Source organism: Sesamum indicum, linkage group LG2 (assembly GCF_000512975.1).
Source record: "Sesamum indicum cultivar Zhongzhi No. 13 linkage group LG2, S_indicum_v1.0, whole genome shotgun sequence".
NCBI lineage: Eukaryota > Viridiplantae > Streptophyta > Magnoliopsida > Lamiales > Pedaliaceae > Sesamum > Sesamum indicum.
In genome coordinates this window covers 17,757,638-17,782,042 of record NC_026146.1, presented here as the reverse complement: position 1 = coordinate 17,782,042, position 24,405 = coordinate 17,757,638, and the positions used below count along the sequence as shown (strand labels likewise).

The 24,405-nt window shown below is 36.1% G+C and overlaps 5 protein-coding genes across 8 annotated transcripts; all 5 read left to right on the top strand.

Moving 5' to 3' along the window:
* Positions 956-2,730, top strand: LOC105156616 (pyrrolidone-carboxylate peptidase). Of its 3 annotated transcripts, XM_011072794.2 has the most exons (6): positions 956-984; positions 1,063-1,328; positions 1,531-1,857; positions 2,066-2,170; positions 2,238-2,285; positions 2,394-2,730. In XM_011072794.2, exons 3-6 carry the CDS (start codon positions 1,534-1,536, stop codon positions 2,631-2,633), a joined length of 717 nt encoding a protein of 238 aa, XP_011071096.1. In that variant the 5' UTR covers positions 956-984; positions 1,063-1,328; positions 1,531-1,533; the 3' UTR covers positions 2,634-2,730. The 3 variants fall into 3 exon arrangements, with proteins under 3 accessions (XP_011071096.1, XP_020554364.1, XP_020554371.1); XM_020698705.1 differs by lacking the exon at positions 956-984 and having other exon boundaries at positions 1,017-1,328; XM_020698712.1 differs by lacking the exon at positions 956-984 and having other exon boundaries at positions 1,028-1,328; positions 1,531-1,794.
* LOC105156771 (pentatricopeptide repeat-containing protein At2g13600) lies at positions 2,953-5,267 on the top strand. The gene has a single exon (XM_011072988.2). The coding sequence runs from the start codon at positions 2,979-2,981 to the stop codon at positions 5,004-5,006; it is 2,028 nt and encodes a 675-aa protein (XP_011071290.1). The 5' UTR covers positions 2,953-2,978; the 3' UTR covers positions 5,007-5,267.
* LOC105156614 (polygalacturonase At1g48100) lies at positions 9,328-12,860 on the top strand. The gene is made up of 7 exons (XM_011072793.2): positions 9,328-9,775; positions 10,589-10,720; positions 10,835-11,065; positions 11,141-11,185; positions 11,261-11,468; positions 11,918-12,108; positions 12,190-12,860. The coding sequence occupies exons 1-7, from the start codon at positions 9,407-9,409 to the stop codon at positions 12,580-12,582; spliced, it is 1,569 nt and encodes a 522-aa protein (XP_011071095.1). The 5' UTR covers positions 9,328-9,406; the 3' UTR covers positions 12,583-12,860.
* On the top strand, positions 16,474-19,194 carry LOC105156613 (1,4-dihydroxy-2-naphthoyl-CoA synthase, peroxisomal). Its single transcript, XM_011072792.2, has 9 exons — positions 16,474-16,847; positions 16,952-17,074; positions 17,676-17,777; positions 17,884-17,922; positions 18,012-18,110; positions 18,333-18,380; positions 18,460-18,555; positions 18,641-18,763; positions 18,860-19,194. The coding sequence occupies exons 1-9, from the start codon at positions 16,581-16,583 to the stop codon at positions 18,974-18,976; spliced, it is 1,014 nt and encodes a 337-aa protein (XP_011071094.1). The 5' UTR covers positions 16,474-16,580; the 3' UTR covers positions 18,977-19,194.
* LOC105156612 (ADP-ribosylation factor 2) lies at positions 20,307-24,030 on the top strand. 2 transcript variants are annotated; one of them, XM_011072790.2, is made up of 7 exons: positions 20,307-20,462; positions 21,546-21,716; positions 21,859-21,929; positions 22,121-22,240; positions 23,258-23,376; positions 23,464-23,545; positions 23,663-24,030. In XM_011072790.2, exons 2-7 carry the CDS (start codon positions 21,569-21,571, stop codon positions 23,666-23,668), a joined length of 546 nt encoding a protein of 181 aa, XP_011071092.1. In that variant the 5' UTR covers positions 20,307-20,462; positions 21,546-21,568; the 3' UTR covers positions 23,669-24,030. The 2 variants fall into 2 exon arrangements, with proteins under 2 accessions (XP_011071092.1, XP_011071093.1); XM_011072791.2 differs by lacking the exon at positions 20,307-20,462 and adding an exon at positions 20,511-20,531.

Below are 24,405 nucleotides of genomic sequence, written 5' to 3'. Positions count from 1 at the left end.
CGACAAGTTACAAAAAATATATACATTTTGAATAAAAGATTACAACAGTTAAATATTACATAGAACAAAATAGAAAGCTCAAAATCAAATCCAAAAGGGGAACCGAAAAGGTCACCAAGGCCAACAACCTAAACACTCGATTGCTTGATCACTTCTAAGCCATAGAGGCTTTAGCCACAAAGGCTATTAAGGTCAGCTACTAAGGTAAGTTAACGGAGACCACAAAGACAAAAGATCAACCATAAAGGTTATAACACAAGCTACAAAGGTTGTAGAAGCTTTAGGGTTTTCAGGAGGAAAAAGAAAATAGAAGATTAGAGATCGTAGACTGACTGACCAGAAGCAATGAGAAGAATATTTATAGAGGGTAGCCATTAAATAGCCAAAGAAGAAAACGAGAAAGAGGATGGTGGGAAGAAAAACTTTGACATAGAGAAATGAGGGGGTGGATAAAATATAGAGTCAAACTAGATAGAAAGGCGGGTCGAGTGAATGGGCTGCGCCAGAGAGTGGATAACAACATTTGGGCTAGGCAGCCTTGAAAGGGTCCAACCATCCAGGAGTGATGGGTTGGGCCTTAGTGATTTGGGCCATCTAATTTTCTTATAGAGCTTGCGAGTCAACTCAATTAATCTTAAATATTATACTTTATTATTGTATAAAAAAAAGAGATATATTAATTAATAATTTTAAATTTTTAATATAAACTTAATATAATATTAAATATGTACTCAAATAATATTTATAAAAAAATATGTGAACTCTCGAGCCGACTCAATTAATTGTGCACCTCTATGCTTGATGGGCTTTAACTTTTAATGTGGTTCCTTAGAAGGATTGTTCTTTGCAATTATGGTAGACTCAGGCCGAAGATTTCAGGTCAGGTACAGTCTTGGCCCAAGATCAATTTTTTTCTGCTTTATGACCTCCAAACAGAAACCAACACACAGCAGAATAGAAGGAAAAGAAGCCAACTTTTACAAGGTACAGGACAATCGACTTCTTCTGGCGACTTTTTCTAGGTATTGTTATCCCTTCAACTCGTCTTTTTCCTTTCATAAGGTACAGGAAAATCCACGTACACGCCATTTTCATGCCATGTAAGCCAAAAGCTGTTGAACATCTGAGGTGGATAGTCACAAGAAGACAACATATGCACCGAGGGAAAACGTACAAGATAAAATTCGGGGTTTAATTAATTGTCACTGAGTGAATAAAAACGGGCGTTTTCACTCTCACGTCAATACAAAACAAGCATCCACAACAACCTCCGCCTTTCCCATTGCTCCTAAATTCAGAAGATCAAGGCACAGAGATTGGAGACTCAGGTACTTCGCTTTCAAGTGTGCATAGAATTTTTGCAATTGATCATCTTGTGCATGTCATTGTCTGATGTTTCCGATGGAGGGTATCTTTCCCTCCTTTTAATGATTTCCTCTAACTTGCCAATTGGAGAAAAGACTCAAATAGAGAAAATTGTATTTATTATTAAGAATAAGAAATTACATAAGTTCTGTGCGCACTGCACAGGAGATGGGATCCGAGGGGCCAAAGTCAGTTAGGATCAACGTGACTGGGTTCAAGAAATTTCACGGGGTTGATGCGAATCCCACTGAAACCATTGTAAAAAATTTGAAAAATTATGTGGACAGCAGAGGGCTACCACCCGGTGTTACGTTGGGAACTTGTGCTGTTCTTGAAACTGCTGGAGATGGGGCAGTTTCCGAGCTCTACAAGGTATTGGACTCGGGGATCTCCAGTAGGACCAATTCCAGCAACGAAAAGGTTGTGTGGGTAAGTCAGAATTCCTTTGCTTGCAGAAGAATAAATCACGATACATTTGGAAGCTCATGCCGAGTGAGTCATTGTTCAATAGATAATGTTTGTGCAAATTATTGCTTGATGTTGCCAGGAGTAACTTATAAGTACATTGTGTATATCTTGATTAGTATCCCATCAAACTATTTCAGAAGCGTCACTGAAATTAAGAAATGACTTCAATTGTGGAGTATTCTAAGAGCTGGGTGAATTCGAGTCTGTAAAATATTATGTTTTCGTGTTTTAGCTTCACCTTGGAGTCAGTAAGGGGGCATTGAAGTTTGCCCTCGAGCGTCAAGCAGTAAATGAAGCAACTTTCTGCTCTCCAGATGAGCTTGGATGGCAACCTCAGGTTAGTTTTGCAATATTCATTTACATTAGGTTGAGACAGTTTGACTAAACCTCAACTGTTTCCTCAGCAACTTCCCGTGATCCTTGGTGATGGAGGAATTTCTCAGACAAGAATGGTAACTCATTTTCCTTTCAATTATGTTTTAGTTGGACAAAAGAAAGAATAAGAATGCAACCTTTCTTCATTTTTCTTGACGTGCTAAATCTTATCTTGTCGGTTGAAGACATCTTGCCCCATTGAGGCAATCTTCGAGTTCTTGAAGAGGAAGGGCTATGATGCAAACATATCAAATGATGCAGGCCGATTTGTGTGCAATTTCGTGTACTACCACTCCCTCAAGTTTGCAGAACAGAAAGGCCACAAATCGCTATTTGTCCACATCCCTCCCTTCTCTAGAGTCGATGAAAAAACTCAAATGCAGTTCATAGTGGAACTTCTAGAGGCTATAGCGTCAACCTATTGATTTCAATCACTTGGATGTAACTAGTTGTTGCTCATAGTCTTCTGGTTTTCTGGATTCGAATGCTTAGTCTTAAATAAAGTCGCATTTTACGTGCTAATGATTGTTTCTTGTTTATTTCCATCGGATGTTCTGGTTTTTCTAAGAACAAATACAGCATCTTTGATGGAAATATAGCAAAGAGAACTGAATTATTGTTTCTTTTTTATTTACATTTCATGTTCAGTTTTTTCTGAGAACAAATACAACATCTGTTTGATTCAAGGAAAAACTTCGTAAAAGAGTAAGCAGTCAATTATTATATCAACAGCTAGCCTTTTGTTCTTTTTCGGATCACAGCTTTCTTTGATGAGAAACCAAAACTTAGTGCTATCCTTTGCCAGAGCAATAACGTTTGCTCTGAAACATAAACCCCTACTCCTATCCAACTTTTCTCTTCGAGTACACACGCTCTGTGATAACAAACATATTGACCATGCTAATATTTATTCCTATAACCGAGCCATTGATAACTTACTGAAATCAGGGTCCTTAGGTTCTGCCCTCAACTTGTTTGATCAAATGCCCGAACGAGATGTCATCACTTGGAACATTATGATTTCAGGGTATTATCATTATGGGTTTGTAAGAGAGTCATTTAGTTTGTACAGTCAAATGGTTTTTCAGGGCATTGTAGAGAATTCATCTACGTTTTCAACTGTTTTGAGTATCTGCAGCTATGCAGGGTTGTTTAGAGAAGGACTTGTAGTTCATAGCAGAGCTATTGTTCTTGGGCTTAGTCCAAATGTATACATTGGCTCCGCCCTTATCGATCTTTATTTGCAAATGGGCCTCATTGATATTGCTTTGAGATTGTTTAGTACCTTGCAAGATAGAAATTTGGCTACATGGAATGTTGTGCTGCGTGGCGTTTATGAAATGGGACGATCAAGAGAGTTGCTAAGAATATATAATGACATGACATTGGATGGCATTGAGCCGAATGGGCTCACCTTTTGCTATTTGATTCGGGGCTGCGGTTGTGAGAGGTTTCTCGAGGAAGGAATGCAGATGCATTGTTGTGTAATCAAGAAAGGGCTAGTCAATTCAAATTTGTTTGTAGCCAATGCTTTGGTGGACTTTTACTCTGCATGTGGGAGTTTAATCGAGACTTGGAAGTCTTTTGAGGTTATCCCTCCTGAGGATGTCATATCTTGGAATTCCTTGGTTTCCGTTTGTGCTGCCAATGGCTATTCATTTGATGCTCTAGAAGTCTTCCAAAGAATGCAATTCTGGGGTAAGAAACCGTCAGTCTGTTCATTCTTGGGATTCTTGAAGTTATCTAGTGCTACAAAGAACATATCATTTGGGAAGCAAATTCATTGTTGCCTCATGAAATTAGGGATTGACACTCTCCTCGTTCAGTCTGCTCTGATCGACATGTATGGAAAATGTGGCGATATTGAGAGCTCAGTCAGCATATTTGACAGTATTCCTCAGAGGACACTGGAGTCCTGTAATCCTCTCATGACATCTTTACTAAGTTGTGGTCTAATACAGGATGTGATTGAGCTGTTTGGTCTAATGGTAGATGAAAAGATTGGATATGATGAAGTTAGTCTTTCTTTGACTCTGAAAGCACTGTCAGTCTCTCTTCCTGCCAGCTCAGCTAGCTGTTCTTTGCTGCACTGTTGCGCTATAAAATCAGGTTTTGAATCTGATATTGCAGTCACTTGTTCTCTGATCGACGCATACTCTAGATCTAGTGAAATTAAACTTTCCTGCCAGATTTTCAATCAACTTTCCTTCCCAAACGTCATCTGCTTCACATCAATAATTAGCGCACTTGCGCGGAATGGTATGGGAATGGAATGCCTTGAAATGCTTGATGCGATGATCCAAAATGGTCTAAAACCTGATAAAGTAACATTTTTGAGTGCATTAATGGGTTGCAACCATTCAGGACTGATAGAAGAGGGAAGATTACTCTTCTGCTCAATGCAAACGCATTATGGCATACATCCAGAGAGGCAGCATTATTCATGTATGGTTGATCTTCTGAGTCGTGCCGGTTTACTAGATGAAGCAGAAGAGCTGATCAAAGATACTCCATGGTACGGTGATCCTGTGATTTGGAGCTCAATTTTGAGGAGTAGCAGCATTCACAAAAATGAACAAGTAGGAAAGAGAGCTGCCAAAATGTTGTTGGACCTTGAGCCGGAGAACCCTTCTGGTTGGTTGCAGGCTTCTAATTTTTATTCTCAGATTGGGGATTTTGAGATGATGAGACAATGTCGGGAGATTGCTATAGCAAGACAGATGAGAAGAGAAATAGGCCAGAGTATGATTGAGGTGCGCGATTACAGCTACCACAACAAAGAGCAGATGCTATATTAATGAAGTAGTAGTAGGGGAGTTAGAGCAACCCAAAAGACAGTACAGGATAAGGATACGCTCAACATTCCAAAGGAGTTCCAGGCCTTCTATGATATGCATACAGTTATGTATTGCAATGAGCCACGAGCCACAAGGAGGTTATATTTCTGTTCTTCTGGTTCCCGTAAGAAAACATTAGAATAATGTTGATCTTCATGTTCAGATTGAACTCCGAAGTACTATGAAATTAAACCCGATCAAAGATATCTGTCCCACAACTTTTACAAGCCCTCCATTACATCCTCACTTGAGAATTCTATGTACATCCTCTATAAAATATGAAAGAATGGGATGATCAGAGATAAATGGCTTCATGTTTTGCTGTTATGACTAGTGTATGCAATGATACATGAAGTAGCTGCTGCTTCTTTGGCAACTGGCTATTGAAAAAAAAATAGATACGTTTTGGGTCTAAATTGGGTACATAGACACATGGATGTTGATGGGCAGAAATCCTACTCAGATCCAATCTATGTTTTTTCAATGGATTTGGATTTGGGTCCAGAACTTAATCTATAGGTAAGACCCAACCCATTGAGCCTGAATCTGGGTCTTAATCTATAGGTAAGACCCTACCCATTGAGCCTGAATTTGAGTCTTAATCTATAGATAAGACCCTACCCATTAACACCCCTACCATTCTGCTAACCTTTAGACTATCAAAGCATATCATTTTCCGTAGTTATTTGTCATATTTCTTTTCTGTAAAAGAAAAAATTCTAGTACTTAAAATCGCAGGTACAAATTTGGACCATTGTTCTAAGAAGGAAGAAGAAAATACATGTGTGCATAAAGCATACACAATGGGTAGCCTGAATTTGTGGCCTGCATAGGTCACTGCCACTGGAGACTGGAGTCTTGTGATAGATAGTGCCGTAGCCTACGGATCATGTGCTTCTGTTGTGAGTCCACTCGCCATTGCTACATACCTTTAATTATTTCCAAACTTGCATATGCTACAATTGGCACCAATCAAAACAGAGTGGTGTACAAAGAGGTTTATGCCATTCACTTGAGTTAGTATTCAAGTATTAGATCATCAATTGTTAAATAAGAATGTAATACTTGAGATACGTGAAACCGTTCACATCTTTTATTACAAAACGGTAATAAATATGGACAATCTGTATAATATGTTTTTTTTTTTTCTCTCTCTCTTTTTTTCTTTTGATACTCGTGATATGTTATTAGTAAATAAAATATGAGATACAATAATATTTGTAGTAGAAGATTCGAACTGTATTACAGAAATGGGGAAGAATAAAAATCAAGATTGGTCGGGGAAAAAACTGAAAAAAGTTCAAAAGAAAGAAAGAAATTAGAAAAAGGTTATCGGGCCTAAAAGGGAAAGCAAAAATCCGTGAATGCTTACAGCTCTGTATTAGCTACACATTTGACAAAACCCTAAGACAAACAAACACATAATGACAAGAGAGATTTTGGATTGGTCCTGAAGGCGATGATGGATGAATGGATGGATGTGCACAACAAACATATATACTTCAACTCAACTCAACTCTCACATGCCAAACAACAACCATAAATATTTACCAAGTAACTATACAACATCATGTACAACTGCCATTAATTTGCTTAGGGACAGTGAAAATTGTTGCTTTCAGCACAACTTCTGGAATGATCCGTGAGCCAACTTTTTTTGCTGTGTGTGTCCTATGGCCTCGACGCTCCATTTATTACACAAAATTCCATGTATTTTCAAACAAAAATGATTAAAACCACTTGATTTTATTTCCTTTTTCTGTGTAATAATATATGATAATTAATGCTTTCAGTTAAGTTAGTTATCGCCTCCAAGTACCTGAGTTATCATGATTAAATAACTTTTTCAGTATTAATTGCAATTGAGTATACAATAAGAAGATTGTTTTTCCTGGGGTCGGAACGAAAAATGCGAGTGATTGATCATGCTAGCGTGAAATGGTATAATTGTGTATGTGTTGGTTCTTACATGATCAATAATTAATGATAATGGTTTACAATTTATAAGTAATCAAATGCTAGAAGAAAAACACTCATATATATAGATTATATGGAAGGAGAAAAAATAAACTGAGGTTACAAAATCATCAAGATAATTGGACAAGAATCAAGAGATAAATGATAAGATGGTATTGTATCTACTTACCTATATTTACACAATATCAATAGATATTGAAAAGATGTTAATGACAGAAATATCGGAGTTCGCTTTGTGTTTTATGACACAATTTAACACAATAAGATGGGGCAATATTGTGGCGCGCAATTATATTTTTTTTGTTTATTTTCTTTTCATTTACATAATTTATATATAAGTATTTCAAATTATCTTGGGCTGTTAGACGAGAACTATTGGGGTAACCCACCCACCCCAACAGAAGATGTGGCAATTGTTTAAGGGCTTGGATTCCGTAGAATGTGGATTAACAACTGGTTTTCATACTCTGTGTGTATGAGAGAAAGAGAGAGAGAGAGAGAGAGAGGCAAGATATGTGAGGAGAGGTCAAATCCTGAAAAGTAAAAAAATATTTGAGAGTGAGAAAAATGAGGTGAACCTGACAGAGGCTGATCAAAACACAGCCACATCTGTGATGAAATGAAAATTCTATGTAAGGAATTGATCTGATAGAGTTGCAATAATTGGAACCAAATCATTCCAGGAATCAATTTTATGTCATAATAATGCGTAATCCAAGAAAAAGGGTAGGTGTTTTACAGGTAATCTGCACTGTAATATCTTTCTTTTCAACTATATATATATCCCTAGATAATAATTATTTTGTGCTTAAAATAAATATAAATTTAATTAATTATTCAGTTTCATTTCTTATAACTATAAGGCTGTATATATGTGTATGAGCATGCATGATTTAATAGGTAAAGACAACATGTGATCTTTCTGATTGGGTGATTTTGTGGGAAGTGGCGCTGCTAAATTATTGTTAGGTGGAAATAAATAATGTTGGACACTTGTGATTTTGTGGCTAGTACCATACCCTTCCCTGCCAAACTTGTATATTATTATTACTATTATGCATGAAACATAGAGAAAACCATGGGCGGGCGTCTCTGTCTGGTTTTTATTCCCAATTCCAATCAATCGTTTCCAACAATTCTACTACTTCTTGTTCGTACAATATTTTCATCATGGATCCGACATGAAATTGAGTTAAGAAATTGGCAATTGCTCATGTCATATAATAACTCATTTCTATCTCTCTCTCTTTGTTTCATGAAATATGGATAAAAATATACAAAGAACAAATAAATTATATAATCAAACAGCTTAATTCGACTCCAATTTCAAAATAATAATGATCTCACTATATACATCAACCAAATCACAAATATATTATACTTGTCCTATAATTGATTTAAATCGGACCACACCCTTGATTTGGAATAGAATTTTTGTTAGTTTGACAGGTGGGGGGTTTTGGTTTCAGATAATTGGTGGTTGTTAAGAAGACAAAGGAGAAAAGCGAAGCCCGTGAAGGATGCATGTGACCATAAAGAGAGCTGTTATAATCAGTGCCTTTGACAATCCATACACAACACATTCACGTGTCTTCTCTCTTCTTCCCTCCCTTTCTACCTCATCCTAACATCACATTAATTACACCAATCCTTCTTTTTTTCTTTTTTGCTAAATAATCATTCCAGGTAGCATAGAGATCAAGTACAAGCCCCACTATACGGATGCAATTATATTCTACAAATTTATTTTAATTGTATTAAACCATTCTGCAATAATATATCACACTTTGGAAAAGACAACTTTGTTTATTATTTATGGTTTATTTGTACGAACAAATATGAATATCAACTGTTGAATCGCTTGAAAGACTACACAATAACTGAATATGTATATTACCACTTTAGGTATTTTTTTGTGTTATATATGTACTTTTATAATGATTCCGATGTAAGAATTTCCAATTTTTAATATAAAATACGTAATTTTTTGTTCTAATGTGTTGCGGTAGGGTGGGTGTGTGTGTGTGTGCTGGTCCAATCGGGTGGTGAATAGGTGGAGTTGAGAGGGCAGGAGCCAATTCGAATTGCATGTACAAGTGAATGAGTCAGTGGCTACAAAACAAACCTTTCGTATGCTAAAACTGGACAAGTTAGTTAACCAAAAAGGAAATTACAAAACAAATTAATACAGAGGAGAGTGTAATAAGACAAATTACAATCAGACATTATTAATCTTTGATCATGCTCTCAACAGTTTGCTTCACACTACCTTTACACTGATCCTACCTATATAAACGATAAGCCCACCTCCTCTGCTTCCCTGCCTACCTCTGAAATCCGCAACACCTCCCTCCACCACCACCACCACCCTCTTCGGCTGAAAAATGGGTGGTTTTTGCTTCAAAAACCTCACATTCATGATCGTAATCGTGCTCATTGTGTGGTGTTCCCATATTGAGACTTGCAATGCGAGAAGAGTAGGCAGGCATTGGAGGCAGAGCCGCGGCGGCGCTGCTTCCCTCTTCAAGAAGAAAGGGAAAAAATATGGTTCCAATCATCACAATAGCAATGCCGGAAAGCCGAAACAGAAAACCCCATCTCCAAAAGCGCCAGCACCAGTGCCGCCACCGGCCGCCGGACCTAAACAAAGCCCTCCACCGCCAAAGAAAGGTGATGGTAAAGCAGCTTATCCAACAGTGTTGAGTGTGCTGGATTTTGGAGCCAAAGGTGATGGAAGCACCGATGACACTAAGGTAAAACATAAATCACCTGCTTAAATTTCACTTGGTCAAATTTCAAGAATTGACAAATTACGTCAAACATGGTTGATCAGCATTTAATTCAATCATTGCACATTCTTCTCACTCACACACTTGAGGTTCCCCATTATTACAATTGAAAAAATGCACATGCTACTTGCAAGAAATTTAATTCCTATTACCTTCCTCTCATTAATTGCTGAAAATTTCGAATTTTATATCTTTATTACATCCATTCTAAAAGGTTAGTTTCAAGAATTTCCTAGTTTTGAGGAAATTTTGGTTTAAATTGAGTTCGATGTCCAAATTAATAATATAATAGTACATCATGTTTATTATATGATTGGTATATAAATTTTTCATAACAAATGTAATAATACATGTTGCTCATGACAATTTTTAATTGGAAGGAAAAATTTCCCAACAACTTAATTATTTAGCATCTTAGTAAAAATAAAGCATCACAATAGGGACAAATTATGAGCGCCAAAGGCATAGACAAGAGAAGGTGCAGGTACAAAGTGGTCCACTCAAGTGATTTTTGCTACGGCAGTTTATTCTGGTGATTCCAACAATGATGCCAAACTTATGTTCCACACAAACTAACAACTGCAAGATGTTAAGCTGTAAAACTCCAAATTTCACAAAACCCAACATGTGAACTCATACCATGTTTGACTATGCCCCATTGGTCCTAACATTTTAAATTATATCATCACGAGAAAAACAAAAGAAATAATTAGCAAAATCAAATTAGAAAAAGAAATAAAATATTAAAAAACTCCTGTTTCTATGGTAAATTTGCAGGCGTTCCAAGCTGCTTGGGCTGCTGCTTGTAAGGTTGAAGCGTCGGTCATTGATGTCCCAGCAAAACATGTATTCCTCGTCGGACCCATTTCCTTTTCTGGTCCCTACTGTCAACATGACATTGTTTTCCAGGTAATTCCATACATAGACGATAGGATTCAAGAAAGTCACGAGTTTGGCCCTGTCCACACAATTGAAGATGTGAGTGAATTCATTGAAGCCCATTTGTTTGCTAATTTTCCGCAGTTAGATGGCAAAATTGTTGCCCCGACAGGCTCGAGTCACTGGGGTTCAGGCCTGCTGCAATGGCTTGAGTTCACGAAACTAGTGGGCTTAACAATCAAGGGAAGCGGCACGATCGACGGAAACGGAGCTGTTTGGTGGCAAAGTGCTCCATACGATGATGATCCGTTGGATGATCAAGCAAAGCTGATTTTCCCGTCAAATGGCACGTTTGGACAAAAGCCTCCAATTCCTGTAATTTCCTTGTCCACATTTCAAATACCCAAACTTGTCTTTTGTGCTTGTCCTAACAAGAATTTCATGATGCAGGTAAGAAGCTCACTTGGTGGGAAAATGCCAAGCATAAAACCAACTGTAAGGACCATGCAAATTTCTTGGAATTCAAACTTCTTTTAGAGCTCGTGATTTAACTGGATTCTTCAAAAACAGGCACTTAGATTCTACGGAAGTTTCAACGTTACAGTAACCGGGATTACGATCCAAAACAGCCCTCAGTGCCATCTGAAGTTTGACAATTGCGTCGGAGTCTCAGTATACAATTTCAGCGTCTCATCGCCCGGTGACAGCCCGAATACAGATGGGATTCACCTTCAGAACTCCAAAGATGTGCTTATACGCAGTTCCAATCTTGCCTGTGGTAATACATCGATCTCCTGATCAGTTATTTCTATGAATGCTACTAACAGAATTATGTGTACGACCACTAGGACAAAACAATGGATCTGTGTGTGTGTGTGTTGGGGGAGGGGATGGATCAGCGACACCCTTGAAATGAGGCCACTTTACTCCTGACTCCATATCAATTATTCATTGGGTAAATACACCTGTTGCTCACATGTTCTAGGACCCAGCTTGCATAGAATTGTCATCATCTTAATAGTTCAATATATAACATATATCCGCCCTGTAAGAATAAGACAAATTTCTCGTGTTACAAGCCATAAACCTAACTAAATGTTCACACTGAGACAGGCTTGTGAAAAAATTGGACAGGTTTTAAATCTTGATAATGTTTCGAAGTTCTACTTAGCAAAAATCAAGATATTGCCTTAGTATGGCTTCTTAAGAAAAAGATGTTTGTTGCAGGGGATGACTGTGTATCAATACAAACAGGATGTACAAACGTGTATATACACAATGTTAACTGCGGCCCAGGACATGGAATAAGCATTGGAGGACTAGGAAAAGATAACACCAAGGCTTGTGTGTCAAATATCACAGTCCGAGACATTGTTATGCATAATACGATGAATGGAGTCAGAATCAAAACATGGCAGGTAAAATTCTAACACAACTCTGTTTCAAGCTCACCTTACAATAAAAATTCAGACTGCCAACACAAATGCTACATATTCCAGGGAGGGTCAGGGTCCGTGCAGGGAGTTCAATTCTCAAACATTCAAGTGTCTGAGGTGCAACTGCCAATCGTTATCGATCAATACTACTGCGACAAAACCAAATGCAAGAATCAGACATCTGCAGTGGCTCTATCAGGGATCAACTACGAAAACATAAGGGGAACGTACACTATTAAGCCCGTCCACTTTGCGTGCAGCGATAGCCTGCCGTGCACAGATGTGACTCTTACAAACATACAACTTAAACCTCAACAAGAACAGTATCACATGTACGACCCCTTTTGTTGGCAGACGTTTGGGAAACTGTATTCTCCCATGATTCCTCCCGTCGGGTGTTTAATTGTCGGAAAGCCATCGAGCAACAAAATTCAGGGCGATAGTGATTTTTGTTGAGTGTACTGGTGAGGACATTGACGGAATGATGATTCTTGGTATGTATAGTGATTGAAGTAGTATATTGTGGCGTATTCTTTTTGTGTGGTCGGCATGGTTTGGCTGGCCCCTTTTAGCACCATAGTTAGTGAAGAGTGAGGAGATTAGTGAATATTTTTAGCAGTACTAGATAATATATACCAAGTGTTTGCTTAATAAGATTACATGCGGAGGTTTGGTAGTGCCGGAGTATGTATAAAGTGTTCCATGAATAAGGATATTCCTGTCCGGATTTTCTATGGAAGGACCCGTCATGACCCAAACAAATCGAGGTTAATTGAGTGAGCTCATCCAATTTGATTTGATTCAAATCCTAATCGCTCGGAGCCCAATTCACGATATCTCCAAGCCCAAAATCCTGCCGAAGCTATCAATTATCCATATTTGAGATTTTCTATCATAATTTAGAATCATATACCGATGTACGATTAACATATGTTTCTTTTGAAAATTTAAAAAAAATAATTAAGTTGAAGTGTAATTTAAATAGTAGACGCATGCAAACATATACAAAAATGACATTAACGTATAACACCAAAGTAAAACGACAGATAGAGCAGGAAAAGATAACTTGCCTGAGTAATTTTGATAACTTTACTTTAAAAAAGAAAAGTAAAAACCTTACTCGGATGTAACTCTTCCTATTGAGGCATACATCTTTAATGTAACCTTCAAACGTATAAAATTACAAAAGAAAAAAAGATCTCCTAATGTATAAGACGTGTATTTATTTACTACTCAAGTTTGAGATACATTAATATATTTCAAATTGAAAAATTCTAATTCAAATCGAATTTTTTGGATTCGAATTAATTATATAATAAGTGCAATATGTTTACAGTGTGATTAATGTATATTTCATGAAAAAATGATCAATCACATTGTAAGTATACTACACTTGCTCTATGATAAATTATAATTACAAATTGTAATAAATGTGGAGAAATAGGTGATGGAGAAAGGTGGAGTAGTGGGTAGTTAATAGAAAAAAAAATATAATTGTGAGATTGTTAAAAAAATAATAAATTACTAATTTGACCAAAGATTTTTAAAGAAAATAAATGAAATAAAGGGTAAATTTTAATATTGAAAAATTGATACAAGAAAAAATTATGTTTTATAAAAGTATAAATTATATTGTATGCGGGCATATGTAAGTTTGAGTGGGGTGGTTTCTGATTTATGTGCTAAACCTACGTTCTCTTTTTCTTTATCTTTGAGCCTAGATTAATTAATTGCGGGCAACCCTCTCTCTCCCAATTTAGCCATTACTTTCTTATAGGATTAGTTTTCACAAACCAAGGTAAATTGCAGTTTTGGTCCCTAAAATTTGCCCCAGAATTAATTTTGATCCCTAATCTTTTCTAGTCATGATTTTGATCCCTAATCTTTTACAAATTATTGTGTTTTTTTATTCAATTATTAAAATTAAAGGTAACAAAGTTAGAGACAGAGGACCGTATTACTCAACCCGAGCAGGCCGTGTGGAAGAACAGTGTTGCTAAATACGGCTCATTAAAACGGTCTCCTCAGCAAACCCACTCTTTTGCTAGTTCATGGCATCATGCCTATGACTAGAGGTCCCAAATCAATTGAATTTAAAGAAATTGGCCCTCCATTCAAATTGCGGCTCTACCAGGTAACTAGGATTACTCAATTTTCTACTCGGACAATTACAATTATATCCTCTAATTTATAGTTTATTTATTCAAATCATTCATGTATTTTTTAAAAATTACACACATTCATCAGAAATATCAATATCATGTAAATAAACTATCTACTATTTCTTGAAAAATTACATACATTCCACAAAAACGTCAGCAATATTGCATAAACTACTATTATATTTTGACTGTTATGAGTAATTTTGTAATTATACAAAAAATAAACATAATTCATATAAATAAAAAAATATAATATAATAATACATCAAGTTATGGTGAGAAGTTGATGCTCCCAGAGAGGATGAGCTACTATTCAATCTCCTTCCCATGTGTTACACGGCTTGGCCGTATTAATTTTAAATTCAATTCTAATGATTGATAAAAAAACGTAATTAAGTACCAAAATCAATTTTGGGGCCAATATAGTGACGAGAAGTGTAATTTAGCCAACAAATCAGAAATGAAAAAAGAGTTGGTGGATCTATTTGGTTATTTAAACCAATAATTCAACAAGCCAAGTTGTCAGGACATCAAATTGCTACAAAAATATTGGAAGTTGGGCGAATCTGTCGGAGGCTGCTGCTTAACAATTGAAATTTAATGAAATAGTCAATGATACTGGGACAGTTTCCCCATTAATAATAAGGCTTCTAAGGCGACCCATGTGGTTACGTTAGCCATAATAATATTTTTATATCATCCATCGTGACTCATGACTTTTTTTTTTATTTTTTCACCATAATATAAATCGATTTAATTATTATATTAATATATTAAAAATAATAGACAATAAATTATAATAATTTTTTATTTAATATAATTATAAATAAATTACAATAATTTATATAAAATGAAATAAATACTTCACATTTAATGTGATTTCAAACTTGTTCGTAAAATCTGGTGACTGTACGCCCCAAATATATAGCAACCTTCATGCTTTGATTAAGTAAAACTTTCTGTGCCGTTCCAGCTACGGAGAGTTATATTGATTAAGCCAAGAGTACCGCAGCTCCAGCTACTGAATAAATTTGACCAGACAACATAAAATTATATGTTCAAATTCGACTACTTTGAAGGTGGTTGTACTTTGACAAAAGAACGATTGTGCACAAGTAAGAAACAAAGTTGATTTACAATAAATATATTGTGAGAGAAGAACAATAGTGCACAAGTAAGAAAAAAGATTAAAAAACAAAAGTATATTTTGACAAAAGAGCATTAATCGTGTACAAGTAATAATGGAAATTTGGAACGAAATGGAAGACTTTATTCTTATGAGAAATAGGTCAGCAGTTCAAGTTTTTGGGAGTTGAAAAATCAATTTTAAAATTTTCTTTTCTCATCAAAGGAAATTGGGGGGAATATTTCGTAAAGTGAGATTGATATTTGTTTTGTTTAATTAGGGGGGAAAAAGAGATAATTTTAGTGTCGTTCTTTGAATTTTGATGTAATTATATATGGATTTTATGTGATATGAGAATTTACATTTAGTATTTTTGGTGTTTGTTTCTATCTAAAAAATCGATCTTTCAATTACTCAAAATTCACCAAATTTGTGAATATTAGCAAAAATGCTGAAACAAAATTCATATTTATTCCGATTGATTTTTCAAGCACTTATTGAAGGTTACATAATAAATTAATCTTTTCAGGCCAAAGTATCTTTATAAGGGTGACGATATACTTCCTCACTTACATTATCGAGTGAAAACATGTAAGGACAGTTTGGTTAGAATATATTTATTTGTCTTTAATATGTCAGTAGTTGAGAGTAAATATAGATTTTTATTTAATTTTTTTTACTAATATCAACAATTTTGATGAATTTGGACTGACAAATGGCTCAACCTGTTAGATAAAAATACAAGTCAAGAGTATTAAATATAACTTTCTGAACTATAAAAAAAATTAATGTGTAATTACATCGTAGTAAAGAAAGGGGCGGCAGTGTAAATTACCAAAACAGAAAAACAAAGAAAGAAGAATATGCGTGATCAATGCATAAGTGATTAAAATAACATATTCCCTATAATAATGATGAAGTGAAGAGTAACCTAAATAGAAAAAGATGAACAAGGGCAATATCGGAATTTCATGCAATTAATTATTACTACAGTAGTAGCTAGTAGGCTTATCTTATCACCCCTAACTTGTATAAATTGTCTGGACAACGAACTATGAACAACTACTCTACAGTGTAGCAACACAGCATAAATTAGCACTAGTAAACGCTACTCTGTAATAGAAATTGTGAGCAGGTGTTGAAATCTGATTAGCAGACTTGTAGCAATGGCTGGAATGACGGGCAAGGAATTCGAGGCAATCAACAGGAGAATGGCCTCTCTCGTCGGCCATCTCCTTCCAGCCCAAGGCGCCGGAACCTCGAATGCCAGCATTGCCTTGTCGAATTGCAGCTCGCAATTCAACGACACATACCATCGGGTGCACGGTGACGTCCCGTCCCACATCCCTGAATGGAAACCGGCCTTGGATGAATCCGGCAAGGAGTTCATTGACATTATCTATGAAAAAGCTGTCGGCGAAGGCATCGCTAAGGTCTGTCTTGATCCTGATAATTAGACCCTTAATAGCTCAAATGTTTGATTGATGGTTATACGTCCCGACTGAATTCTTATTTGGCTTTCTTTTGGTGCCTGCAGATAACGATTAACAGGCCGGAGAGGAGAAACGCTTTCCGGCCTCAGACGGTGAAGGAGCTCATGCGTGCATTCAACGATGCCAGAGATGATAACTCTATTGGAGTTATCATTTTCACTGGGAAGGTAATTTATTTTGAACTTAGTTTTGGAATTGTTTGTAGGAAACAGAGAGGAACAGGACTGTTAGTCCGGGAAATAGCCCTTATGATCATGCAGTTGCTGTAATATTCATGTGCATGAGTTTGTGAAGATGAATAAGATATTTCGTGGAAAAGGTTAATGAAATCCATAAGCTGACTAAGCTCTGTTATGCTAATGTTATGAGGCCCCACTTGTAGATTTAAAGAAAGAACAAGACAATTGAATCTGACCCCAACTCTCCTCAATTTTGCTGGAATTGAATATGTTGAATCAATATTTTTCGGACGATTAACTGTTATTCAGACATCATCCCTGTTTATGACTTGGGGAAAACTATGACTGTCAAATTGTGATTAAAACACGGGACCGGTTGAAGAGGAAGCGCCCTCAAGACCGGTCCAACAGGACCATTCTTGGTGAATCTCGGACTCTGAGAGCTTCCAAGATCAAACTCTTTTAGTTTGAAGGGATTCGTGTATGAGATTTTTATGTACGAAAAGACATGACAGCTTGAAATGGTTGTAATTAGTCGTTCGCCAAATGGATTTTCGAATGATTTACAGTATATAACAATATGCTGCAGGGCACTAAGGCGTTTTGCAGTGGAGGAGATCAGTCATTCAGAGGCAAGGAAGGTTACGCTGATTACGATAACTTTGGTCGCCTCAATGTTCTAGATCTGCAGGTACATTTATTAAATTCTCTTTAATTTTCTGTAACTTGATCACAAGCGCCGGTGCAGTGCAAATATATCATTTTTAAAATTGTTGTTGCGTTATTTCTACGTTCAGGTCCAAATTCGTCGCCTTCCCAAGCCAGTAATAGCAATGGTAAGCTTTATTTACCTTTTGTTTTTTGTGTCTGCAGTTTTAGACATCATCATTAAATACTGTGTTTTGTTTCTTGTATAAATAAAAAGGTTGCAGGGTATGCTGTGGGGGGTGGACATGTGCTCCATATGGTCTGTGACTTAACAATTGCAGCAGATAATGCTGTTTTTGGTCAGACAGGACCTAAGGTAAATCTTGCTCTGTATATTTCTGATTGTCTGTGCATAGTGAATGATCTATCTTGCTCATGTAATAACTATAATTATCTTTGACGATGGAAGATTGAAAACCTTCTAAATTTTTACTGGAAAATCCTTATATGCATCGAGTGTAAAAACATAAGCAGAGCAAAAAAACTTCCATGGTTTCTTCTTATCATAATCATTCAACATGTTTTGTGCAAACTGCAGGTTGGAAGCTTCGACGCTGGTTTTGGGGCCTCAATCATGTCTCGTTTGGTAAGTTTTTTGAAACTTTTTAGGGATTTACAATGGCCTCCAGACTCTTTATTACAATTGTGAGTGGTTGATTGAATAGGTTGGGCCAAAACGAGCGCGTGAAATGTGGTTTACGGCGAGGTTTTACAGCGCTGCCGAAGCAGAGAAAATGGGACTTGTCAATACTGTTGTTCCTGTAAGAATACTAAATTTTCCCTGCTACTGAAATAACATTCAAGCTGTCTCACTAATTTTGATGACTTCAAAAACTATTGTTTCAGCTGGAGAGGCTTGAAGAGGAGACAATCAAATGGTGTCGGGAGATTAATAGGAACAGCCCAATGGCAGTTCGTCTGTGCAAGTCAGCTGTCAATGCAGCTGATGACGGCCATCTTGGACTTCAGGTACCACCAAAATTAACATTATTTCGGTTTCTGAGGATACAAACAGCTACACGACATGTTTCTTAATATTTCTTGCAATTTCTCTTTCGTTTCTAGCAAATTGGAGGAGATGCCACGCTTCTCTTCTATGGATCTGAGGAAGGAAGCGAGGGGAAGAACGCATACTTGCAACGCAGAAAGCCCGACTTCTCAAGATTTCCTCGTCTTCCATGATGTTGTCTTGAGCAACAAATGTACGCGTGTGCTTATGATGTCCGATTTGAGAAATAATGTGTGGGAAAGAATAAAGTTGTAGGGAGATTGCGAAAATATGGTCCCTAAGTATTATTGTTATTACAATCACAGACAAATTGGCAACTCCACAGTTTGTCTAGTGATCTTCTTTTCTGAATTAAATGAATTCTCCTCCAAGATTGCTGCTTTTGCCATAATCTTGTCTTTCTCTCCTCATAAAATCATAGTCTTGTTCTCATACACCACTGCATTAACCAGAAAGGATTCCTGAGTAGATGTGCAATCAGCCATGAAAAGGATATGCGATTTCATTGTAATAAAAATGATTCGTGCACGCTATCAACTATAGAATATATATTTCTTTTTACTTATATTGTAAATAAATAAATAAAAAAGTAAGTAGAGTTGGAGCGCATCAAATTAATGTGAGCAATTCTTTTTGAAAAATAATTAATGTATCTTTAAATTGAACAAATTAAGTTTTCTTAAATTAATTGTACAGTCCTCCGCCATTCATCACTTTTCATAATACATTAAACCACACTCGAAAAACGACATTTATTATTATTATTATTTTGTTTGCGGTTCTTGTCTGCCGTTGGCCTAAAAGAAATTGTCACACGATCGGATTTGAATACGGAACTTATCATTAGACAAATCGACTCTTTGAGTCAATAGTGATAGTCGGTCAAGGCTTCAATGGCCAAACTATGATCATTTCCAGCTAAAAAATTGAAGTAGGGGTAAAGTCATACCTGCTCACTATAAAATGGTTTATCTACTAGTTACATTAATGTATAAGGAAAAGGAAAAATTGTATTTTGATTCCACACGATAGAGGGACATTTGATCTCACACTTTATAGGCTTAATACGTTTAGTTTTATAGGCTAAGAAATTGTAGCATTTGGAATAAAAAATAATAAACAAATTTTATCTTATGAGACCACCAAGTGTACTATAATACTATAATTTTTTATTCTATTAGACCAAATGTGTTAAACCCATAAATTATGAGATCAAAAGTGCAATGCATTCTATGATGTGGAACAAAAAATGTAATTTTCATGATGTATTGACATATTTGATGGCTCAATAGAATATGATGGTTTCAAGCTAAATGAAAAAAATTGATTAAAAAGTTACATAACTTTGCTGACTGAATGGAAATCTACGGTCCGTCAACACGAGAAGGAAAAGATCTACAGAGGAAGCAGTGTCATTTCTCATGGGGTAAGGTAACGGGTAACCCCATTGTTTTAGGGAATAACTGAAGATTACGGGAAGTAGGTGGAGGGCCTCTAAAAATATAAAATAAAATAAGCACTGCTTTGACGGTTCTCAATCCTCCCCGAAAAATAGATATTAGTGTCTCCTTTAATTCTCAGCCATCTCTATATTTCACTCTCGCACGCGCATAACACATACTTTCTCTCTCTACCATTTGTTAAATCTGTCGTCTTAAGGTATTTGATGATTGTTTATAAGTTTTGTGTACCTACATGTTTTTGAGGTTTGGTTTCGTTTCTGTTGAGGTGATTTTACTTCTGATCGAATTTTTTGACCTTTTTTTTTTTTTTTTTCAATTTATTGATTGTTACGGATTGATGTATTTGTGTGTGATATGTGACATTAGGATTTTTGCTTTTGTATGTTGCATTTCATATTTCTCTTGGAGGGGATTGAGTTTCCATTAGATTTAGGGAGAAAGAAGCATCTGGTGTCGAATGAGCTGATTTCGATGTATTTAAGGATGTACTATTGTGGTTTTTTTGGGAATTATTCTTTTTCTTATTGATCTGAACTGATCTGATCTGGACTTTTGTGGTTGAATCGATTCACTCCGATGGATTTCTTTTATGTATTTCATACTTATTGTCTTGAGAATCTGAATATGATGAGATCGGTGTTAGTACTTGTTATGGTTGCATTGAATCTGATTCTTTTTATAGACATCAGATACATTTGATCTAGTAGAGTTTCATCTCTAAACTGATTTATAGCTCCATTTATTGTTGTTTGCTACATTTCTAAATTTTTGTTTCTAAGATCATGATTCCACCCAATAGTATCATCTGCTAATATATGTTGTAATTTTTGCCCCTGTCTTTGGAAGCCATTGTGTATGGTTATAGGTGGTGTTTATATGCTTGTGTATAGATTGGAATTGTAATATGGATCATTTCGTATTTGTATGTGTATCTCTTATCGTGATTAAATCATAAATGTGTTCAGAATGAAAAACAGTTTTATTGGAAAGCTCCTTCATATGTTGTTAATTTGATAAGGTAATAGGATTGTTTTTGTAATTATATTGTGGTTGCATTATATAATGGGAGTCTTATATTTGAGTTATGTATCCTCTTGTCCATGTGTAAAATTTCTGTTTCCACATTACATTTCGTGATTGTTAAGTATGGAACAGAGGCAGGCACATCGCAACTTGCAATTTTCTCTCTGTTTATTCTAAAGCAGTCATACTACACCTTTTCATCGTTTCATCTCTCTGTATATTTATATGATATGTCTGCTGCCTATGATGGACTCAGGGGACTAGAAGAAAGAAAGAGAAATGGGGTTGACGTTCACAAAGCTTTTCAGCCGGCTTTTTGCCAAGAAGGAGATGCGCATCCTAATGGTTGGTCTTGATGCTGCTGGTAAGACTACGATCCTGTACAAGCTCAAGCTCGGAGAGATTGTGACTACTATTCCTACTATTGGTATGCCTGTCCTAGTTCTGCAATTGGCTTTGTTTCTTTTTACTTGTGTACTAGCTTATATTGTTTTAATTTGATTTGAATATTAAAAGTTGAACTGCTCTCCAAAGTTCATTTTTTTTCTGGACTTACAATCTGTATGCAGGCTTCAATGTGGAGACTGTTGAGTACAAAAACATCAGCTTCACTGTTTGGGATGTTGGTGGTCAAGACAAGGTGAGAAATTTTTCTTTTGTTATGTCTTATGATTAATCTGTGGCTATATTTTAATTATTGATATAAACAATCTTGATCTCTCCATCCTCCTCCTTGGTAATTTTCCCCTCATAGGATGGTGGAATTGATTAGGTCTTTGATGAACTTGCATACATGCTATGGAGAATTATGCTGTGTATTTCATTTTACAGATTCGTCCATTATGGAGGCACTATTTCCAGAACACCCAAGGTCTCATATTCGTGGTGGATAGCAATGATAGGGACCGTGTAGTTGAGGCAAGAGATGAATTGCATAGGATGTTGAATGAGGTGATATTCCGTTTCTTCACTCTTATGCAACATTCATGAACTTGAATTGGATAGGATGCACTTCTAATTGAAAACTCATGATTCACTTGTAAAACAATTTTAGTTTCTTGATGAGAAATAGGTCCTCAAAAGCATAGATAATATCCACTATGCCTGGAGAAATCAATATTATGAGAAAACCTGCTTTGAAGGAAGACTATATAATATATAGTTTATTTTGTATTAGCCTAATCAAATATCTCGTAAGGGCGTTCTGTATCCTCTTGAGCTTTTTCATGTCTGTGGATGGCTTGTTAGGAAAGAACTAATGAGTTCACCTTTTGAATGTATTATCAATAAAGAGGTGACATATCAACTTGTTTAATATACTGCATTCATTTCAGATGAATTTATTAAATTTATGTTTTCTTGGGATTTTAGCATCTTGATGACCCTCAAGCTACCATTAGAAATTATTTTTGCATCTCATTTTGTTCTTGATAAAAAAAAACAATGCACAACATAGAGTTATTACGCAACAAAATGAGTCACTATTTAGCATGTTCATCTAAAACACCACCTTGCTGGAATGATTACTTCATGGGAGAACGAAATGCATGTAGGTTCCTTTTTGTGTAGACTAATTAGAGGGGGAAATGTCAGAAATGCAACTGCGAGAGTAGATTTCCTATTTGATATTTCATCAGCCCATGTGCTAATATTGCCTGGGGTCAGTGTAGGACAATTTCCTAACGAATATGCTTTTATATTTCTGGAGTTAAATGTAGTTTTCTTATAAATCCCTTTTCTATGCCTATATCTTATCATTATGATGAGCATAGAAACACAAATGTGATCAGCAAATAAAATTGTTGTGATCATTTTGAATTTATTCTATTTTTCAGTTTGATTTTAGTCTCTATAAGAAATTTCATGGGCAAATAGATATGTTGATGTTGGTTATTATTGCTTGATTAATTTTTTGACATAAAAAGAGGGTGTTGACCATTTGGTTGGGCTATCGGTTACTTCTTTCAGGATGAACTGAGAGATGCAGTGTTACTTGTATTTGCAAACAAACAAGATCTTCCAAATGCAATGAATGCTGCTGAAATAACTGACAAACTGGGCCTACACTCACTCAGGCAACGCCACTGGTAGATATGCTTAACCTGCGTTCTTATGAGATCAGTATTTCCATATACTAATTTCTTGTTTTTCACCCAATTTTCTTTGCTTTCTAGGTACATCCAGAGCACCTGTGCTACATCTGGAGAGGGCCTTTATGAGGGGCTGGATTGGCTCTCCAACAACATTGCCAACAAGGCAAGTACTTTAGATACATTCATTCGACATGGATTCTATATATCTAATTGCTTCAAAAAGTACTCTTATTGTAGGCTAATTGTTTGGCCACTCTCTGACTTTGCCACATTATTGCAGGCTTAGAGCTTATGGAGTTGTTCATGTGAGTTGACGCTGTGCAGCCGTGTTTTTTTTTTTATCTAGTCTTATAATAGAGTTTTGGCGTTGTTTTTATTTTTTAATTTTTTACAGTGTCTTGGTTTGCGTTTAGGACCCTTGAAATGGCTGTTTAACAAACAGTGGTTTGTTTAATTTTTTTCCAAACATTTGCTTAGTTTTGAGTGTAATACCCAGTGAGAAGAACTAGACTGGTTTTGGATCTTCTCTTTTGCTTGCCCTTGTACCTTTTCAACATGTAATCTGCCCAATCAAAAGGTTACAATTTTAGTTTAGGTGTTGAAATGCCGGAATGTGTGAGCGTGAACTATAATAATTGCTTTACTACACATGCTATGAGTGGTGTTGCCTATGAAACTCTGAAAGCCCAGGATAGCGTCTCTTATGATTTATATGCCTTTCCATTGTAATAAGATGAATTTTTGATTAAGGTGGAAATATTCGATATAACCCAAAAGGAAGTAAAAGTAGATAGTAATCCAGTAGGGCATGGACAAGAAGATCCTGCACAAGTATGAGGCTATGCGATGCCTTTTGGTTTCGTACAAACATCAAAAGTTCCTTCCGGATCACCTTTTGAGATCAATTCCACACCACAACTGCTAACTTTCAGACACATACACATATATGTATATACCAGGTGTGAATTTTGCAGGGTAGAGGGCCCTGTCTTTTGTTTTCTTGTTTCCAGCTTTGAATCCCCC